This window comes from Artemia sp. Qi Xiang Cuo, chromosome 5 (genome assembly GCF_049724085.1).
Source record: "Artemia sp. Qi Xiang Cuo chromosome 5, ASM4972408v1, whole genome shotgun sequence".
NCBI classification, from domain to species: Eukaryota; Metazoa; Arthropoda; class Branchiopoda; order Anostraca; family Artemiidae; genus Artemia; species Artemia sp. Qi Xiang Cuo.
The window spans coordinates 17,036,479-17,058,638 of NC_142798.1; the positions used below are offsets into that span (position 1 = coordinate 17,036,479).

Genomic DNA, 22,160 nt, shown 5'->3' on the forward strand with positions numbered 1-22,160 from the left:
TGAAGTTTTTGTATCTGGAGACACCAAGAAAAGCAAATTTGTCTCCATTTATTTGCTGTCCTCAAAATTCTTTCCTTTTTTGAAATTTTCGGTTACTGTTGGGACGGGTAGCTTTTTACTTAATAATAGGTTACCACGAACTGTTTGACATGGCAATTTTCTGTTTGATAGTCTAAACACTAGCATTGACTGCCATGGAAAAGAGCAATTCTTCCCCCTATGCACTAGTTTTATTCTTTAGGCTTTAATATAAAGAACTGGTAATCCTGGGAAGTTGAGATCAGACTCATTCGATCTCTAATTAATACTTCGAGTGCCCTTATAAATGGCTGAAATCGGTTTGAGGGCAACCAGTCCCCATACCCCTGTCTTTGGTACCCAGGCCCCCCTTAGTCATAATGTGCCATTGACTAAAATTGTCAATGTAGCCACTTGGGTAGAAAGTACAAAAATGTGACTTAAGAGGCATTATAAGATATTTGGCCCCAAAAGACAAGGACCATAATTTATTGAAATAACCCGTTTCAAAACAATTGTTTTATAGATAATTTTGAGTTGAAAGGTGGGAATGTTATATCTTGCTGAAATTAATATCATCCAATATCGTGCTCCACATAATCTTAGAGCACCGTGACCCCGCCCCCTGCCCCAATCATTCCCTCCAATCTTAACAAATATAACCATTTGATACTTTCAAATCGATAACGTTCAGGAATAATTTAGAGAATGGTCTTAAATGATCGGGTGACTGTCCTATATCAAAACACGATGTGTGCATATTTCACCCATAATATTGGATTTTCCTCAGAGTTGGTTTCAAGGAGTTTACAATTTCAGCCCAGCTACCTTCCGGTTGGTTTAGCCTTAGTTATAGCATTTAATGCATAAATGCTTATTTCTACTTTAATGTCACATTTAGTATTAGAAATGGTAATCCAAAAATGTGACCTTTGAAAATAGCCTTTGCATTAAAATTAGTAAAGATCTATGTTTATTTTTCTGGAGGGGGTACTTAAAACCACAAGAAGCTTGATTGCAATTAAGAAAGGGCTCGCGTTTAGAATGCGTGACATTCTTACATTTGATTCTTCTGAAATTACAATTTTGAAAAGCATAGTTTTCCAGTGGATTCATGGTATTTGATTTTTTTTCAACTTAACTTGTTATCCACCAAACAATGTATTAGCACGTCTATTAATTTTATTTTTTTTATTTTTATTTTTATTTTTTTTTTTGCATTTCAAAGGTCAAAATACAATTAAAAGGAACTACCGCTCAATATGGTTTCCATGGTTCTTCCATAAGCCTAATTTATATTTGATTTGTCACCAATCAAAATTTGGGCATTTCGTGGAGCTTCGGGTGTTTCAAATGTATTATTGGCTGTCTTGTACACTAGAAAATATTGGCTTTCTAAAAATAGCTACTCAGAGAACGTGTTTCTACCGACGACAGATCAACATTTCCGTGGCTGCACGGGAGAAATAGGTGGGGATAAAGGCTAAACATTTTTTTGAATGCCGTATTCTTTGCGTCTTTTGTCACTCCAGTTTCTACAAGACGTAGAACAAGATTTGTAATTCTAGCAGGTTCGTACTAGGTTCCAGGTGTCAAAACCTGTGAAGGCGGTTTTTACTCGTGTAGATACTATGCCGTAGCCTAGAGTAATGATGGCAAACACATAAATTATACCTATTCCCACCCCGATTACACCCACTTTGTTCAATTTACTGACGATAAACAAAAAAAGAGCTTTTAACGTCCTTTAAGATACCTTGTTTTTCCTGTTTTATTTTTTTCAAGAAGTTCACACTGCTTTTATTAGACGAATTTGAGTAATATTGCAATTTTAACATCATGATCATCCAGATCAGGATTGCAAAAAAAAAAAAAAAATATTCAAGAGCATAGTTTTTGCCATCGAGCGGTATATCTTTCTTCCTCATGTGGTTAATAATATTAACCACATAAGCGTCTAGAAATTTTACACGGCATATGAATACAAGGAAGAACTAGCTCAAGAACGTAGAGTAGATTGGAAATTTTGAAATTCACCATTGGACACGGCCAGAGGCGTAATTTTATTTTTAATTTTTTTTTAGGGGGGTGGTGAGGGTGAAAGGGGTCAGTTTCCCCCCAATAATTTGGATTTTAAAAAATGTTATATAGCTTATGTCCCTTGACTATCGGGATATAGACCCGTCTTGCCCCCCCCCCCAATGAAAATAATGAAGCTAATCCCCTGGATACCGCATGTGAAGATGGGTCCATTCTTGACTCACATTGTATTTTTTTTTTATACTAGCTTTCAGCAGAGGACAGCTGCAATTGCACAGATCTTTTGAAAATTGGGTCAAGAAAGGGCTCAACCGTAGAATAATTCCTCTGATATCCCTCTGATAGGTTATACTAAATTGTTTTACTAGCAAAGTTTTGTTTACGATCATTTTACGTGCTATCAAAGTACGTTAATTGCTATTTGTGACGCTCCTAAGGTGTGCAGATTGCGATTGTCTCATTCATGGCTTTGGCAGTGCACACTGCACAATGTCAAGCTTAACCGTAATTGTGTATATATATGATGTTCAACTGCTTACATGTTAATCCTGAAAATAATCTTTTTATTTATTACCTTACTCGTAATATATTTTTGTTTGTTTAGATTTAGGTCAGACAGTTATCTTCTCAGTATAAAATAAGGTAAGAAGATTAACATGGGGAAAAACAGAAGATAAGTGTAACACGTAAACGGTTGCTTGTGGTTTTTACAGTCAAACGTAAAATAGTATCTTAATGAAACATGAACCACTTGATCGTAAGCGGTCTTTCCAACTTATGTATAGAATTAAGCAGGGAGATAAACATTATCTATAGGCTACCATTGATAATATTAAGATCATCGTTTTTTATTCTCTAGCCCTACTACCAATTTTTAAAGATTTTACGGTCAAAAAATTAATAGCTACAGCCACAGTAAGAGCATTTTGGGTGAACGAATTAATAATAATTAAAAAAAAATAAATAAAATAAAAAAAAAACAAGAGCATTCTAACGTCATTGCGACACATTTTTTTATATTTATTACTAATAAAAACGTTCGTAAATAAAATTAAAAAACTTTCCAGAAAGCCATTTAGCCAAAAAAAAAGTAAAATTAATATGCAAATTTCGTTTTAGTTATTCATGTACGGTGAGCCAAAACCAAAACCTTCATTAATTTAAAAACGTTCAAAAACTAAACGAGAAAAAAGTTTTTTTAACTGAAAGTAAGGAGCGACATTAAAACTTAAAACGAAGAAAAATTATTCCGTATATGAAAGGGGCTGTCCTCTCCTGAACGCCTCGCTCTTTACGCTAAAGTTTTTTATTGTTTTAAAAAATAGAGTTGTGAGAGAGAGTCAAAATTGTAAATTACGCAACAAACAATTATTAATAAAAGAGCAGTAAAAACACGTAGCTTAAGGCACAATTCTTCTACAAAAGGATCCCTAATGCATAAGGAACAAAATGCTTAAGAAAATGATTTTCTCGCCACCAAGCCGCCTGAGGCAAACACAGCTACACACGCTTCTCCTCTATTCCAATCTATTCAAAGCCTCCCTCTTTACACCCTCCCAGGAAGTTCCAATTTCCCTTAAATCTTTCTTTATGACATCCTCCCACCCGAACCGCAGACGACCTGTTTTCCGTTTAGCCCTAGATGGTTGGCCGAAAAGGACAATCTTCGTCAATCTGTCATCCTTCATCCGCAGAACCTGCCCTAACCATGTCAACCTTTCTCTCATTATAGCCCAAGTCTGATTAATTCAAGATATTTGCTACAAAAAATTGCTGCAAAGTCAAAAAGGTAATATTCTTGTGTGAGCAGGTCAAACTTTATGGCATGAGCTTTGAGGAAAACTTTATTAGCTTTAATGACGCCCTGGGAGCCCCACATTGAACACGTCGTTTCATATTAGGTTCACGTAAAGATTCATAAAGTCATCAGGATTATTGCTAAAACCATCGTAATCATCAAAACCAAACTACTCAAAAACTTAAAATGTAGAATGGAGATGGAAATCCAAGCTTTCAACATTTTCCTTACGTTAACGTGTCAAAAATAGAAAAAAACAATTTAATTTGTGTGAACTAGAAAGCATTTTCATTTATTTCTTTCAATTCAAAGTTTCTGCGAATTATAATCGTGATTGCAGTCTGTAGTGTTGACGGACTAACGTCCAAACAAAACAGACTCGAAGTGTGAAAAGGAGCTGTTTCAATATAAAGAAAAATATACGTACCGTTACCTAACACGCAACGTAAAGTTTAACTTTTGCAATGTGGAAGATCCTTTATATAAAGACGTAAGGGCTTTCTCTGCTATGGATAAGATTAGCAAAACCGATTGCCGATCGTACACCAATCGATGTAAGGAGTACGAAGACCCCCCTATCTTTAATTATGTTGGCTGCCTATATTGGCTAATTATATTTTTTCTGCCAATTCAGAAACATTTCAAGCTTAACATGGAATTTGAAGAAAGAATTGCATTTATTTATTTGACTTGGACTCCACTTCAGCCTAATTTGATCTAGTATACTGTAAGGAGATAAATTCCTTGTGATATGAAGTACCAATAAGAACAGGAAGGTATAGATGGCAATGGGTAATTTATTATGGGACAGGGGGGCAACTGCCCCCTCCAGACCCCAGTTTGCCCCCCCCCCAGCTGAAATTTAGTTTCTTCAAAAATCTTGTCAAATCTAGTATAGCCTAAGCCTGCATAATTCAAGCATCCAGAGAAACTAGTCAGTTTTCTTTAGTATATCTTTGCCTTTATGGTACTATATAGTTCGTTTTTCATTGTCACTATCATTTTCACTTGATTTGGGAAAACTGGCTCCAACGTTGCCCATTTCCCCCCAGGATATTGACGAAATTGTGCTAGTGATAGATGAATAAAATTTCCATAGCCAAGAACAATTGGACCTTAAAATTAGGTCAAATAGCCCCAGTATGGGGTCAAGCAATATACGCAAATACCCTTCTAGAGAAACATGTCCAGAGACGTTTTTCCAGTTATCTTAATTCGATAAATATCTTGGCTTGTGTCCCGAATCGAAATAGTCTCAGTTGTGTCGGATATTCGGCGGAAGTTAAATATGCAAATGTAATGACGTAATTGTTCGGGTATGAGTATGCGTATGCCAAGCTTTGAATGGATCACGCTTGCTTTGATAGCGGCTCATAAGTTTATGCATTATGAATTTACTAATCAAATAAATTCTCAGGTAAATTAGCTGCGGAAGAGTGCAGGGATGAGCTGCCAATAAGATCGTAAGTTACTGAAAATTTATGGACCGGGTCTCGATTGTACTTTGACCCAGTAAACACTAAAAGAATGTCGTTCGACAGAATATAACAGTGGGGGAGCCCGTATGATTTAACTAAACTATCAAAGATTAGAATGCTATCAAATATCTGCATATATTTATTTCATGCATTGTTATTAGCCTCAAAGGGTTGGACACAGGCTCGTACACAAAAATCGAGCTTTTCCTTTATTCGCACCCACGAGCGTTCTAATTCTGGAAATACTTTATTTAATTAATAAAATAGATATAAAATTAAAAAAACACATAAACCTAACTCCCCCCCCCCAATGAATAATTAAACGATAAAATATATTAATGTAGAATTAACATTAGATATGTTGAGTCAAGGCCGTAGCCAGGATTTTTTTCAGGGAAGGGGAGGTTTACAAAAATTAAAAACCGGATAAAAAATTTTTTATTTGCATTTTGTTACATTTTTATGAATTGGAAAAAAATTTCGGAGGAGGGTGCAAACCCCCAAGCCCCCCCCTAGATTCGGCCTTGTATTTAGTTGAACACCGAAATACACATAGTTTAAAGAATTATTTGAAATAGGATGAAACCTCATAAGGTTATTGATTCACTTCTTTTTTATTTGACAATCCCACGGATACAGACAAAACCAAAGTGCCAATAAAATAAGACAGGAATAGTTTTTAATAGTAGTTGAATAAATAAAAAATAAAAAAAGTTTGTGCAGTGAATTCATGGAAAAGTTTCCTGGAACTTATTTAGACTTGATTTGACTTTGGTCTCCTGTCGGGTGCTACTCGGCGTAGAGTGGCCTCTGCCTCCTCCATCCACTTCGGTCCATTGCAAGGGTTTGCGCTTCGCTTGGTCTAATATTTGCCATTGCTAGGAACTCGGATACGCTGTAGGACCATCGCTTCTTTGGTCGGACGCGAGGTCGCTTCCAACCAGCATTGACAGGGTCACAGTGGAAGATCATCTTTGCGGGTAAGTGCGGGGCATTCGAAGTAGATGTCCAAACCACCGTAAGGCAGTGGCGTAATTTCGTCAAAATCCTGGGAGGGGGCAAAGTTGGAGCCAATTTCCCAATCAAGTGAAAACGACAATGAAAGCTGAAAAATGAGCCATACAGCACCATAATGGGAAAGATATACTAAAGAAAACTGACCCATTTCTCTATATATTTGAATTATGCAGACTTATCTTAGTTTAGACAAGATTTTTGAAGCAACTCAATTTCAGCTGGAGGGACAAACTGGGATCTGGGAGGGGAGGCAAACTGTGGTCCGGGAGAGGCAAACTAGGGTCTAGGGGCAGTTGCCCTCCTGCACCATAAAAAATTACGTCCCAGTTTAGAGGGGGGTTTCAGGGAGAGGATGAAAATCGAAGATATTGCAAACTGTACTTAAAATATGCGAGACCATAGGAACAAGTCGAGATTTCACGGAGGGGACCTGAAACCTTTTCCCCTCTGGGTACGTCCCACACTGCTTGTATTGAATGGTTTAATGTTTTTAAGTGCATTATTCATTTAACAAATTATAAGCATACATTCAGTCACGGTGACTCTAATATTTTCTTTCTTGGGAAAGGGGTGGAAGCCAGATTTCAATTGCATTGATTTTGGAACTGTTACTTGACCTAGGCCTAATACCCTAAGAGCACTAATAGCACTTTAGATTAAAAGTAAAAAAAACTAAAAAACTCACAAAAAAAAAACAAAAAAACGCATCAAAATTTGTTTATATCCATTTTTGTTACGTTTTTACGAGTCAGACAAAGATTTCTGGGGGGAGGGGGGTTCAAACCCCCTAAAACCCCTCCTGGCTACGGTCTTGCAGATCACCCCTCCCCTAATATAAAAATAGCCTATATCCCCCAAATTATATATACTCAATGTATTTTCCGTAAAACCCCTCTTTTCTTCCCAGCGCTTATTGTCGTTGCAGTTGCTTGTTTGCCGTTAACTTGATATGAAGAAAAGAGCCGGTGTATCGAAAAATATTTGAGTATACACAATTTGGGGTATATATTAGCAGTTAGCACATTATGGGGGGGGGGGGGAGCAAAGTGATGCACTCTTAGGAATAATATAAATAAATACTTTAGAATTTTTTCAAGGTAGTTTTCAGGATTTTATATATAGAGAATGTTAAATATATTTTAAGACGGACTTAGTCCAATCGATTTAAAAAAAAAAAATAATCCAAGACGCCAACTGAAGCTTACATTTTAGATCAAGATTCGTAACGTTTTAGGTCCAAAAATTGGACTCTAATTTCTAATAAAATTAAGTTTATTGTTTTGACCCGTTTGCCAGACATAAAAACTGTAAGCTTTTAGGTCACTACTCTTTAATTTTTTCTGGAAGTAATTCGGACCAAACATAAGAAAAATTACCCCCAGCCCATATATAAAGAAGGAAAACAAAATACAAAAATTGAACATTAGCCAATTTCCAGTTTTTTGGGTTACTGCGAATTAGAGAAGAATATAAATTGTATGTGCAAGACAATCTTCCTTTGAGGGTTCCTTAATCTGCTTCTCGCTATAGAAAACAATAAATAATTTCAATTAAAACATAGTTATCTGAATTTACTTCAACTATGGTTAAGCAAACAAAACATTAAAGCCTACATAACCTTGAGCGCTATTTTTGCTTCTCTCGTGTGCCAAACACATTATTTCAAAAGGCTCTATGTAACACTTTCAGAAAAAACAGACGTAACTTATAATCAAACTAGGCAAACCACTGGCACACTAGATCCCGTAGAAAAGTAATTTGCAGACAAAATTGCGAAATTGAAACAGGTCTAGTTGTATTGGATAGGTTCTAATATATCCCCCACTCACAGGCGAAGTCCCGCTACTGTCCAGCGCGGGTACTTCTGGCTGCTGGGTTTCCCCTCTGGCCCGATTCACACCTCTTTAAGCAACCTCGTGATCCATGCCTCCGCTAGGGTCACGATGTTGACGCAAGACTTAGTGCAAACGCCTACTCAACATGGGCAACTATGTCAGTGGAACCCCAACCTTAACCTATCCGCTGTTTCCAGCCCCAGCATAGGTAACAGAAGCATGCTACCGCTTCCAGCCGTCATAGAAGCATTATAATTTGCATTATGAAGTAATTTGCGCTCGGTTTTCCAATCCCAGCGGAAACATTTTTTTTGTATGCAATTACACTGTGAAAAGTTTCTATTTCATCACAGACAGTACAAAATAGAAAATTAGTTTCTTGGGTATTTACGTGGCATAATGACCACGCCAAAGAAGTACAGTTTGGTTAATCCCAATGAAATATACCAAAATATGATGAAAATATAATACTTTAGGAACAAGATTATGGAAAGCAGGCCGCCAAGAACCCATTATATTTAAATATCTAACCACCTCTACATATTAAATATTTAATCAAAAAATATACCTGCATAGCATTTTTTATCGCCCAAGCTAAGCTGATTGGACACAGAAAACCGGTTTCATCAAACAGTTCGTGGTAACGAACTGTAAGTAAGGAGCGACCCGGCTCAATGGTAATCAAAACTCTGGAAAACAGGATTTTGATACCAATAGATATATCAAAAGAATCCGATTTTAATGCTGATTTCGAATATATAAGTTTCATCAAGTTTAGTCCTACCTATTTAAAGTTACACGCCTGAGAGAATTTGGCTGATTTTCGAAAAAGGGGGAAAGATCCCTAAAAGTTATAGAACCTTAATGAAAATCACACCGTCATATTCAGTAAATCAGAGAATCCTCTTCTAAAGGTTTCAAGCACCTATCTACAAAAATGTGGAATTTTGTACATTTTGCCAGAAAAAGTATCACGGTTCTGTGTTTATTTGTTGTTTTTTTTTTCCTAGGGGTTAACTTGTCAATCCAATGGGCCTAGAATATTGCGGGGGCGGCTCATTCGAACAGAAATTAAAAGTGCTAATGCCCTTTTTAAGTGACCGACAAAAATGGAGGGCAACTAGACCCCCTCCCACGTTCATTTTATTCCCAAAGTCACCCGATCAAAATTTGAGATAGCCATTTTGTTCAGCATGGTCGAAAATATGATAACTATGTCTTTTAGGATGACTTAATTCCCCGAAGTCCTCGGGGGGGGGGGGCTGAAATTTATGAACTTTACCCAATGTTAACATATAGTATTGGTCATTGGGAAATATACAGACGTTTTCAGGGGGGATTTTTTTCTGGTGGGTGGGTGTGTCGCGGGTTATATGGGAGGATCTTTCCATGAAGGAAGTTTTCAGGGGGGAAGGGACATTGCTATGGAGGGGACGCCGGATTTCCCAGTATTATTTAAAAAAAAGATCAGAAATTAAAAAAAAAACAAGTTTTTCAACTGAAAGTAAGCAGCAACATCAAAACTTAAAACGAACACAAAGTATTACGCATATGATTGGGATCGCTCCCTAGTCAATACCTCGCTCTTTACTCTAGAGTTTTTTTAGTACTTTTATACCAACTATTTATTATAACTAACGGCCTTTGCGATTAAGGGGTCATTCTTAAAGAATTGGAAACGAATTCAAACTATAGCGTAAAGATCAACGTATTGACTAGGGTGCGAACCGCCTAACATGCGTAATAAAAATATATGAATATAGAAGTTCGTTACGCAAGTTAATTCGTAAGTTACATATTATGTTTATTACTAATAAAAACGTTCGTAAGTAAATTTAAACAACTTTCGAGAAAGCCATTTAACCAAATAAAAGTAAAATTAATATGCAAATTTTGTTTTAATTATTCATGTACGGTGAGCCAAAATCAAAACCTGCATTAATTCAAAAACGTTCAAAAATAAAAATAAAACAGGTTTTTATAACTGAAAGTAAGGATCGACGCTAAAACTTAAAACGAACAGATATTATTCCGAATATGAAAGGGGCTGTCCCCTACTCAACGCCTCGCTCTTTACGCTAAAGTTTGACTTTCTCACACCTCTATTTTTTTAAAACAATAAAAAACTTTAGCGTAAACAGCGAGGCGTTGAGTAGGGGACAGCCCCTTTCATATACGGAATAATTTCTGTTCGTTTTAAGTTTTAACGTCGATCCTTACTTTCAGTTAAAAAACTTTTAACGTTTTTTTTATTTAATTACAGATCAAGAACAAAGTATGATCGCTATAACGCGTAAGTACCGTTTCTTGATTTAGGAGCACTTTGGATAATGAGGCGAACAAATGTACCAATTGGTAAAGGTTAAGAATAGTAGCTCTCTAGAATGAGACATGTTAGGACAAAAAGAGAAACATTCTTAGATTAACAGTTTTAGGCTCATTTTTATAGTTTTGATCGCAATTTTGACAATTCATTTCTCGCCCCCTTCCCCTTCATATCCCTAGGCTATGCAAAACATAAAACAAAGATTATACCATGAGGTTCCTTATTTTATGCTCTAGTCCAAGATAATAGTCCTTACCCTGACAATGCACCCTCCCCCCCCCCCCAATAGACACATATATAGCCCTGATAATGTATTTGTGTGTTATTTCCCATGGTTGATCAGTTGTGAAAACCGGTTACTCAGTGTGGACTCGGAGATATTTAATTTAGCCTGAGGGAGATTGCTGAATATTGGATTAAAAAAAATAATAGGTTATTGAGTTTAAAATGTCAGTAAAAATAGAAGTATAGCTGATGTTCTGATTAATGTAAATATGCTGCGTATTACAAATTAGGGCACTTGTTCGTTAAACAGAACACACCCAAGAGGTGAACTTAGGTTAACCCTAATGAAATAAACCAAAATCTGAAGATAATATAATGCTTTAGAAACAAAATTATGGAAACTACGACAAAGAATTATGAAAAGCAGGTTGCGCAGAACGCATTGCATTAAATACCTAACCACCTCTTTATTTTATAAAAAAAACAAGTTTTTTCAGCTGAAACTAAGGTGCAACATTAAAACATTAAATTATTACGTATATAAAGCGAAGATAATTTCTTAAACCACATTGGCCTGCCATAATATAAGAAAAGGAAACGATCAAAAATGGGGTTTTTAAGGCCAAACCAGAATACTGAATGAACATACAAAGCGAATATTTCGAGAGGACAACCGCCTCTCTTTTTCCGCGCGAAACGAAATAATGTATTCAAGAAAAGTGCCCAAGAAAAAAACCAACAAAAACAAATGCGGAAAGTCAATGTGAAAAGAAACCAAAAAACCAATGAAAAAACTAAAGAATTAAAAGATGAATAAAACTCAATAAAAGCCAAAAATTACAAGAATTAAAATCAAATACCTAACAACCAGAAAAGCAAGTCATTCGCCAATATCCCCGTCAATATCCACGGGGCGGGGGAGGGGGCCCAGTTGCCCTCCAATTTTTTGGGTCACTTAAAAACGTGCACTAGAACTTTTAATTCCGTTCGAATGAGCCCTCTCCCGATATTCTAGGACAATTGGATCGATACGGTCACCCCTGAAAAAAAAAGCATCCGTGATCTTTCTTCTGGCAAAAAATACAAAATTTCACATTTTTGCATATAGGAGCTTGAAACCTATCAAGTACGGTTCTCCGATACGCTGAATCTGATGGTGTGATTTTTATTGAGATAACATGGCTTTTAGAGGCTGTTTCCCCTTTCCAAAATCAGGAAAATTCTCTCAGACTCGTAACCTTTGATGGGTAATATTAAAGTTGATAAAATTTATATATTTGAAATCAGCATAAAAAGACAATTCTTTTGATATATCCGTTGGTATCAAAACTCCGTTTTTTAGAGATGCGGTTACTTTTGAGCCGGGTCGCTCCTTACTTACAGTTCGTGGTAACGAACTGTCTAAAATATTTAATCAAAGTATACATACATCGTAGTTTTTATCACTCAAAATAAGCAAATCATAACCGATTCCAGAGAGGTAGACCAGTTTTGTCCGATCTTATACAGCGTAATTCTTGAGTGTGTTCCGTTTAACGAACAAGTACCTAAATTAGGATTTCAATTGTTTTTACTTTAGCTTTTTATATAGACCATGGCTAAATAAAACCATTGGGGGGGTATGTTGAAGAATTATCAAAAACGCAAGAAAAACCATAAAAATGGGCACAAAAGTAGTAACATAAAAATGTCTCTCTTTTTGTTCTAGCCTGTCTCCTTGTGGAGTACCACTATTCTTCACCTTTTCCGTACGAATTTATTATCTTGGTTATTTAAAAATGTGTCAATTTAAAAACAGTTGGTACACTTATTTGCTCTGATTTTTAGGATGACTCTTGTATTTATTGCACAGTTTTGAACATTGGAACAACATTAAGGCATAAATGAATTCAAAATTAAATATGTATAATGAACTAAAAGCTGTCAGTTTAGTTTTTTCTTTTACCTGACATGTATAATGTACAAATTTGCAAATTTATGTGAATGAATACACCCTTTTGTAATATATTATTAAAGAAAAAAAAATAATTGTTCAAAGAGGCCAGGTCGTTCTAATCTATTATGCACTTTTCGTTTCGATCTGACGACATCTTTGAGGGGTATCTGGATTTTCTTTGAAATCAAATAGATTACTTTTCATTAACGCTTTTGGCGAGGAGGTTTCTGTACATAAGGGAATTAGGTAAGCGGCCATTACTTCCTTGACCTTGTAGCCAATGTTTAAAAACAAACACTCAGTGGGACCATTCTTCTTTAGAAAAAAAAAGTGTATATCGTAGATGGTGGCTTTAGAAGACTCTCGCACGAGGTGGGTGTTATTGCATAAGACATGAAAACTTAAATCCATAGACCTGGATAGTATTATGGTAAAGATTGGGTAAAGATTTTGCAAATCTTTACCCAAGGATTAAAAAGTAATTTATATGACTACACTGCCTTTCCCTTAAATTAAGAAAAACAGATGCGAAGAAGAAAAGTAAAAATGGGCAAAACTGTTAATTAAGACAGTTAAAACATCGAACATAGTCTGAATAAGTTAGGGAGTGGTTGATTTTGTCACCCAAAAACATAGAAGAAATAGAAAAAAAAGACAATAACAAGTTCAAAGTAAGATTGCTTTGAATGGACTGGAGTAGAGGAGGAGCGTGCGCAAATATATTGGCCTCAGGTGGCTTGGAGATGCAATGAGCTTTTAATAGTAATAGAAGTAGAAAAAGAGGAGAGGGTAAAAGAGAAAAACGTGAGGACAATAATATAAAAGAAACAATAAAAAAAATTATCCCCAGGTAGCAGACCTCTAGACTATCTTGAACAAAATGCTATCTCAAAATTTGAGATAAAGTAGATTAGTAAAGTGAATTGGGTGGGAAGAGGTCATAAGGAAGAATTTAAGAAAAATCGGAACTTCTATGGAGGGGTAAAGAGTGAGGCCTTGAATAAACCTGGGTGGAGGAGGAGGTGCACAGCGGTGTCGGCCTTAGGCAGCCTGGTGCAATAGTGAGTTATTAATGGTGGTAGTATTATGAGTAAATAACACATATCGCAAATTTTGCCCGTCTCAAATCAATCAATCAATTTATTCAAAAGAAACATAGAAAAATTACAGAACTTCATACCCCCACAAAGGCTCTTTGGCCTGTGAGGGTGGGAGACTAAACATAATATTAAATAATGGCACTAAAATCAAACAGAATAACAAAAAGAAAAAAAATAAACAACACAAAAAACTACCATGCCAATAAAAAAAAATGAATAAACAAATTGAAAAGGAAAGATAGAGGGAAAAAAGAAGGGAGGAGAGAACTAACTGTGTAGGCATCAGAGGTTGTTGGTTAGCTGTTTTTCAAATTGTTCATAAGAATGAGACAGCCGAATTTTAACTGGTAGGGAATTCTATATGGAGGCACAACATAAAACTGGATTGAAATCTGATCTTATGGTTTTGTTTTGGTTTTTGTTTTTGTTATGGTTAAAGTTTTGCTAATTTTGATATAAGATCCGCTGAGCATTACAGAAAAGAAAAATGTTGCTGCTTTTACGTGTCATGAGCATAGCCACTAAAACTACATCATTTAAGGTACTTACGTACTATAGCGACCACACTGTTGTTCCTGACCTGTTGTAAAAACTGGTTTCTCTGTGCGCACTCGGAGATAATTAGCTTAGCCTGAGTGAGATAAACTACTATGTAGGTATATTTTTATTTAAATATTTAATATAGCCTATAAAGTTGGTTATGTTAGGTATTTAATATAATGCGTTTTGGGTGGCCAGCTTCCCATAATTCTGTATTGTAGTTTCCATAATTGTGTTACTTAAACATTGTATTTTCATCATATTGTGGTATATTTCATTACGATTAACCTAACTTCACTTCTTGAGTGTGGTCGATGTAATAGGCCTACTTAAGTACCTAATTCAAATTCAGAAACCTCTCGCCTTAGCGACTAAAAGTGCAGAAGAATGACAAGAACAAGATTTTACAAAAGTTAGTTTCGCATGCTGGTACATCCCATGTGATCTATTTTCTATCTGTTTGACTTTTGACAATACGTGAAAGGAAGATTATATTCTATCAAGTGTGAAGGATAACGGTCTTTCACTGACGGACCTCCTGCCTCTTCACAAAGATGAGTTCGTACAAGATCACTGTGCATTATTACTCGAAGAATAGAAGATAGTAAGACTTCAAGTCTTTGTTGGTTGTTGTTTTCAATCGAAATAAGGGATTATTCATGCAAGTTTTGTTCTTTTTAAAGTCTAAAAAAAAAATCTGGGTTTTAAACATGAGGAAATCCCACCAACAACCGAGCAAATAAACCGAATAATGAGTTTGCATAACATGAAACCAATATTGGCACACGAGGGTTGCCACCCGGTGACAAAAAATCACTAGATTTGAGTGATTTTCCGGTTGATTTAGTGATTTTCTTCAATAATCTGGTGATTTATGTGCAAATTTAGTAATATTTTGTCTTTAGACAATACAAAAATCACTAGAAATAGTGATAAATAACTAGGGGTGGCAACAATGTGGCACACTGCCATCAGATTTATCCTGTGTCGCTTTATGGACTAGATAGGTAATCAGCCTGTCGAGCTCACGGGGTGACCTTGCTTAGTAGACATGAAATTCCCTGTGGGCAGGTATTCAGATTTATTTTTTTTGCGGAGGGGCCATAATATTTTTTTGGAGAGGGGAGGCAATAAAAAAAAAATTTGATAACTTGTGTTATAACTGCCAACAAATGTAATCAAACCTAGGATTTCATGTGTGTACGGACCCAGGCCCCTTACCCCTGCGTTACTCTCTGCTTCCCTGTCATTGAAATGTAGAATATAGGGTAGAATATCCCAGGGTGAACTTACTTAGTAGATATGAAATTCCCTGCAGGCACGTACCCAAACAATTTTTACAGGTGGGCAACAATAATAATTTTTTTTTGGAGGGGAGGGGAGGCAATAGTAAATGAAAAATTTTATACAGGTGAGCAAAAATACTTGTTTTTGGAGGGGAAGGGGAGGCAATAATAAATAGAATTTGATACCCCTTGACGCACCCCATGCCCCAGCGTAATCCCCTGCTTCGCCATCATTGAAATCTAGAAAATAGGGGGAAGGGAGACTTAAAATGAAAGTTTGATTCGTCAAAAGTATCCCAAAACAGGGAAGGTTTTGGAACATTATATGTTATTGATTTCCAACGTTTAAGGATTATGACTATATCTTTTTCGAATAAATTGTTATATATTATCACTGTTCTTCGTCAGAACTACATCAGACTGGGAACTAACTTGCTTGAGCCTCAAAGACATCCTACAGCAGCAAAGCCGAAGGGATAAAACTCCAGGTACCTTGGTAGACCCGGCAGGCACAAAGGTTGGGATGAAGGCCTAGGCGTAAGAACGGAAACAGCCCTGGGCAGGAAGAGCGGATAGGTGCATCACCCGAGGTGAACAAGGAGCAAACCTGTGATAGACAGTATACCCTCTTTATATACACAGTACACAGTATCTCACTTTGGAGAAGGTTCAGATAATTCTATGAGAGGGCGCCCAAATAATGAGAATCCTCTTTTATTACATATTGAAACAGTATATAGTTTCGAGCAAGTATTTAAAACTTGAGTCCATGTATTTTATCAGGTAAAAAACTTAAGGAGCTTAAAACAAGGTCACCTCATGTGGTCTCAGATCACAAGGGAAGTACGGCAGGCACATACATACAACCACTTGGATGACCACTTAAAGGAGCAAGAATTAGTTTTGAGGCCGAAGGAGGAGGGGTTGGAGCAACATGACATTGAAAACACTTCATGTGCCCAGATGTAAAATAAATTTTGTCTTTTTGGCTTAGAAAACTGCTAGTTTAAGAGACTTGCATCCTATCTTATCATGTAAAATGCCTTCGACATAATAATACGGATACAATTAAAATCCTCATTTAGTATTCTCCTTGCAGGCCAAAATAATCTTGTTTTCTTTGGCAATTTTGTTCTAAATTTAGGCTTCAGCAATTTTTTCAACCAAAACGAAAACATGTTGCAATTTTAACTTCAAGGGTGTTTGGGCTTCCAAGACTGATGTTTTTATATTTGTAAGAAATTCAAGAATTAAAAACACATTAGTACATGAACACTGATATTACTTATTAATACGACAAAAGATGTAAGATTTTCTAGCCATATCTTCAAAAGATGTTAATTATTAGAAGGCGAATTTACCAAAAAGTCATTGTAGTTTTTTTTTTTTTTTTTTGCATTCTCTGGACTTGAGAAAATGATTTTGCAAAGGTATAATAATTTGGCTACTTACCAGGAAAATGACAGTGGTGAATCCGCCTTTTCTCTAGTTCTGGATTATTTCTACGATTGTATTTCGAAGGTTGCGGGGATGCTGTCACGGGATTACTATCCGAAGAATTTTGTGATTCGCTTTCTCCAGGACTTGCTACTCGAAGCTTTGGCAACACTGGTGTGTATAAAGGTGGGGGTGGTTCATGCTGAAAGGCAAAAGTCACGGCCATTTGCTGATTCGAATAGCTTTCACTCATACTTCGCGGTACATTTCTTTTAACACTAGGCCGTCCGCGGTCAACATCAAAATAACTTTGAGTCCTATAAAGAGTTGACTGCGATTGTTCAGGCACCGGACTTGTGGAATATCCCATCAGATCACAATTTGATGGTGATTGAGCATAAGTCATTTCTTCTTTAATACACATAGCGTTTACGTTTTGATTAAGTATTGTATCAGGACTAGGCTCTTTTAAAGTATCAGTTCCTATCTCTACCTTTATGGGGCTAGTTTGTTCCCAAGGTAAGGGACGAGCAAAAATATCGTCCTCGTCTTTTGTTTGGCAATACACCGGAGGACGCATCCTTGGATGACACTGGATAAAATTACCTCCAAAAGAGTTTGTGCTAAGAGTTGCTCCAGATGATGATGACGGTCTGCCCAGAACAGCTTCTTCAAAAAAATCGTCAATTTGAGATGCAGACTCCCGCCGGGGTTTTAAAGTTATTTCACTAAAACCAGAAAGGTTACGATTCCAGTCAAATTTGCTTAGAATGGCGTCGAGATCAGTACCCTAAAATTTAAAATGTCTTACACTAAATGCATAATAATTTTATAATGAAACAACTGTTCATATTGAAACAAAAAGGTGATTATAACAAGTGATCACATTTTTAGCCCTCACACTGAGGGCCGTATCCAGATTTTTTTTTTTTTGGGGGGGGGGGTTACAGAAGTTTTTTTTGTGGGTGTGGGGTAAAAAAAACTTTAAAAACGCATCACAAATTTGTTTGTATTCATTTTTCTTATGTTTTTAAAAGTCGGACAAGCATTTTGAGGGGGAGGTTCAAACACCCTAACCCCTCCCATCCTGGATATGGCCTTGCTGACGCTTGCTTGAAATAGTCTACCCTGCTCATAAAATTTATCACTAATTGGCTGCAGCAATTCAAAAAAACGATTTGTGACAATTCCGGTCAAATATTATTTTTAGTCAACATTTTTGAAGCTCAGCACAGTTACGTCGAATAGTTAAATCTTTTTTCCTGTATCTTATCTTTTTCTTGAGATATTTGAAAACTTCTGTCTTTTCCAAAATGTTTTTTGTATCCCCTGTCACTTTTAAAAGTTGTCAGAAATCAGACTATATAGTTAAAATATAGTTGTATGTCTTCATTTATTCTCATTCCGAATTTTAATTTGGCTCTTTACTTTTCTTGGAAGCCGTTTTGATTAATTAACAGGGATACGTGAAAGATTAAGTATTGAAGGCAAGTATCTGCAGTAAATGGGAACAAATAAAGCTAAATTTAGGTTAAAAATACTGGAGGACTAAGGAGGATAGTCCTCCGCCTAATATTTGAATCCAGCTAAAAGAACTAATTCTAAAGTATTTTTGGGCAACTTGTAAGTTCAGCTATGTTCTTTGTTACTTTATATTTGCCTGAGTCAAATAATTTTTCAAGCGTAAAACTACCGAAAAATAACCATCAATAAAAACGAGACCCAAAATGAACAAAAATTACAATAAATAACCACGAGTTATTTTCGTGGGAGGAACTTTCCATAGAGGAACTTTTTGTGGACTGGGATTTCTAGGGAGGCGGATTTCCCGGCAATGTTTGAAAAACGATCAGGAATTTAATTAAAAAAAGCAACCGCCTTTTTCAGCAACTTAAAAAAAAATAACTCTCAGACTAGTTAACACGATATTATTAACCAAGTGTTGGTAGCGCCAAGAAGTTTATTTTTGCAGTCAAAAATACGTTAAAAACTAACAAGGGTTATCGTAAAAAAAAAGGTTCAATTTTCTAAATATTTCTAAAAGTAAGAACAGGGGATATTGTGAATTTTGGGTTTCACAAATCACAAGGATATTTCTTGGGTTTGTCGAGGACTAAATAAGATACGGGATATATACTGAGCCTTATAGTGTGCAACAAATAGTGTTTGTCTCACATCTTAGGGCTGTGGTATGCCTTTGGCACGCACACAAAAGATGATAAACCAACAGTTTCCTTGCTGTGCACAATAAAAAATAAAGAATATAAATATGAGTAAGATTATGACACTTAATGGTAAATAACTTTTCATAACGTCACGACTTTCGTTATAAGGATTTATAAAATAAAATAAAAATGGCCGGTTACTGTAATGAGAACCATTTCCAACAATATTATCCTATACGTAAATAATTTCTTAGACCACACTGCTTTTCCATTTACGAAAAATTAAGCAAGAAAAATGGGTTTTAATTTTGATAAAGCAGTGAATAAATACAACAAAATAAACACTTAATTAAACAAACACCCTCTGAATATTTCGGCCCCACGTCCGGGAACCTTTCTCAACGGAAAAAAAGGAGAAAATGAAACAAAAAATGTTCTTTTTTAAAACTTAACTTACATAGAAATACAAATACTAAACACACGAAGAGAAAGAAAAAAACAAAATAAAAATATGTAAATAAATAAGTAGGAATCAAAACTCACATATACTTGGTTATTTTATTTTTAATACGCCTTCATTTTGAAATGTGATTATTAACCTATATAAAATTGTATCTACAATATTGACGATTAAAATATGATGTAACTGGATCTTTTTGGACTAGTTGTTTCATAGTTAAAATTACCCCTAATAATAAGGAAAAACAAGAAAAAAACAAAGCCTGACATTCGTGATATAGGCTATATCATACATGCATAAGGAACCAGTTTCATTACACCCCTAAATAACCATGGGTCCTAGGCTAATGGCAAACATGGCCTACAGAAAAATTTAGTCGATTAAGGGGGCAGTATAAGCAACACTCATGTGCATATAAACTCAAACAAACTCAACAAAATACTTACGTCATTTAGATTTGTTGGCTTCAGATCTGTTTATTCACCGAGGCAGATTTGTGACATTACATAGCTCCTTTATTAGAGAATGATACAAAATTCTCCAAAAAATTATATTTTTTTTTCGTTTTTTCAACGATTTTCATCCAATTTTCGACGTGTTTTTTAATTTAAATAAATTATAAAGCAAATCTTAAAAATATGATTCGGTAGATGAATAAAGTTGAATACCAGCCATTGAATGGTAGCAAAATTAGCGTATTACATTCAAATATTAAAACTGTAGGATCCTGGGGAACATTACATAGCAGCAGCTTACACACGGAATATAAACCTTAAATAAATAACATATCTCCGAGAAACCTCGCCCAATACTGTGTGTTTTTCATATTTTTCATGTGGTTTATGTGATTTCATTGTAGCTCACTCTTTCGAGTTGAACCCAACAGGGTCTTCTGTGGAACCCTAATGTTTGACGAAGGAAAGTAATATTAGATATGATTTGGAAAATATAGACGAATTATATGGGCAATATACGAAAATATTGATATTTTTTAGGGGGGGGGTACTACCCGAAGGCCAGGTTCCTTTTGTGCAGTTATCTGATTACAGAATGCCTCTGTGTTTAGAAATAATGGCATATAGACGTTCACATTTGAGAGAAAAAGAGTTCGGTACTCTTGCATTATATGGGCTTTTACAAGTAAATCAGTCACAAAAACCCGTTTTTGACGGATTAACAGCTATAGAGTAATATAATAATAGCGTGGTTTTTATTGCATATACGATATTTAAACTGTTGTTTTTTGGGGTTTAGGGGGAGGTACCTAGGTTAGGTTAGGTTAGGTATTTGATATATGCTATGCTTCCCCCCCCCACCCCAACCCCTAATGTGCAAATATGTAGCCCAAATTTGTTTCTTAACTATTATATATTCATCCTATTTTATTTTATGTCATTAGCATTAACCAAACTTGACTTTTTGGAAAGGCCCATATAATGCAAGAGTACCAAGAGTTCTTGTACCTAAATATGTTTAAATGTACCTTGTAGCCTTAGAATATCAGCGAATATCCATTATTCCTTGTATAACTGAATGCACAAAATATACCACAAAATATGACGCATTAGTATATGACAAGACAAGAACCTGGAAATCTACGAATATATTTTAAAGACTGAGGAAATCATCCTAAACTGTTCGTCATAAAAAAAAAAAAAAAAAAAAAAAATCCAGCTCTTAAGAATCAATTGTTGACATTATTTGGACGATTATAGACTTAGACAAACTTAATACTTTCCCTAAAATATGCTGCAAATTATAGCTTTCTAATGCAGAGTCTATTAACTTCAAAATGCAATGCATTTGCGTACATTATCTTGAAAAGAAAGATTAGTGGTTATTGTATACATGACTGCCTTATAAGGATGAATGTTAGGTATGTTCTGTCGTCTGATGTGTTCCGCAAAGATACAATTTTCTAGACGTCAGTCATCAACTGGAGACTGATGATGAATTGTCCAGGTGATTAATAATTCATTAGGTTCTGGTTCTTATGAATCTTTGAGACGTATTGAAAATATTTCGAAAATTCTGATAGACTTGACAGATTCTCTTCTAAAGAGAGCCTAGTTTTGTTTATTCTTCTACATAAATGACAGCAAAAACTTAAAATAATCTATAGATAAATTCATATTGAATAATCTGTCAGTGGTGTCGAATGGAGGAGGGGGTATTTGCCCCCTAGATTTATTTACCCCCCACAGGATTTTGAAAAATACCTTGCACTTGTCGGTTATCGGAAAAACATTAAAGAATTACGCTTAGGTTATATCTCAGAAAACCGGTTTCATAGCTACAAAAACAAGTAATGGATTATCAGTGCATTGGACTTGGACATAATACATTGGAATTGTATAATTTAGGCTATATATTTGCACATTAGGGGGGGGGGGGGGTTAGATTAGGTTATGCATTGGTTAGATTAGGTTATGCACATAATGCATTGGACTTGTATAATTTAGGCTATATATTTGCACATTAGGGGTGGGGGGGGTTAGA

The 22,160-nt window shown here is 35.6% G+C and overlaps 1 protein-coding gene and 1 non-coding gene across 2 annotated transcripts in view; both read right to left on the reverse strand.

The window, feature by feature from the left end:
- Positions 1 to 20,784, reverse strand: part of LOC148951874 (uncharacterized) — a 43,151-nt gene extending 22,367 nt beyond the window's left edge. The window contains exons 1-2 of the mRNA XM_089089093.1: positions 20,671 to 20,784; positions 17,052 to 17,826 (exon numbers count right to left, since the gene is read on the reverse strand). Coding sequence (XP_088945219.1) covers positions 17,052 to 17,826; positions 20,671 to 20,784 — 889 coding nt within the window. The remainder of the gene's footprint in view (positions 1 to 17,051; positions 17,827 to 20,670) is intronic.
- On the reverse strand, positions 8,129 to 8,422 carry LOC148951875 (signal recognition particle RNA). Its single transcript, XR_016141851.1, has one exon.
- Positions 20,785 to 22,160: the final 1,376 nt, after the last annotated feature.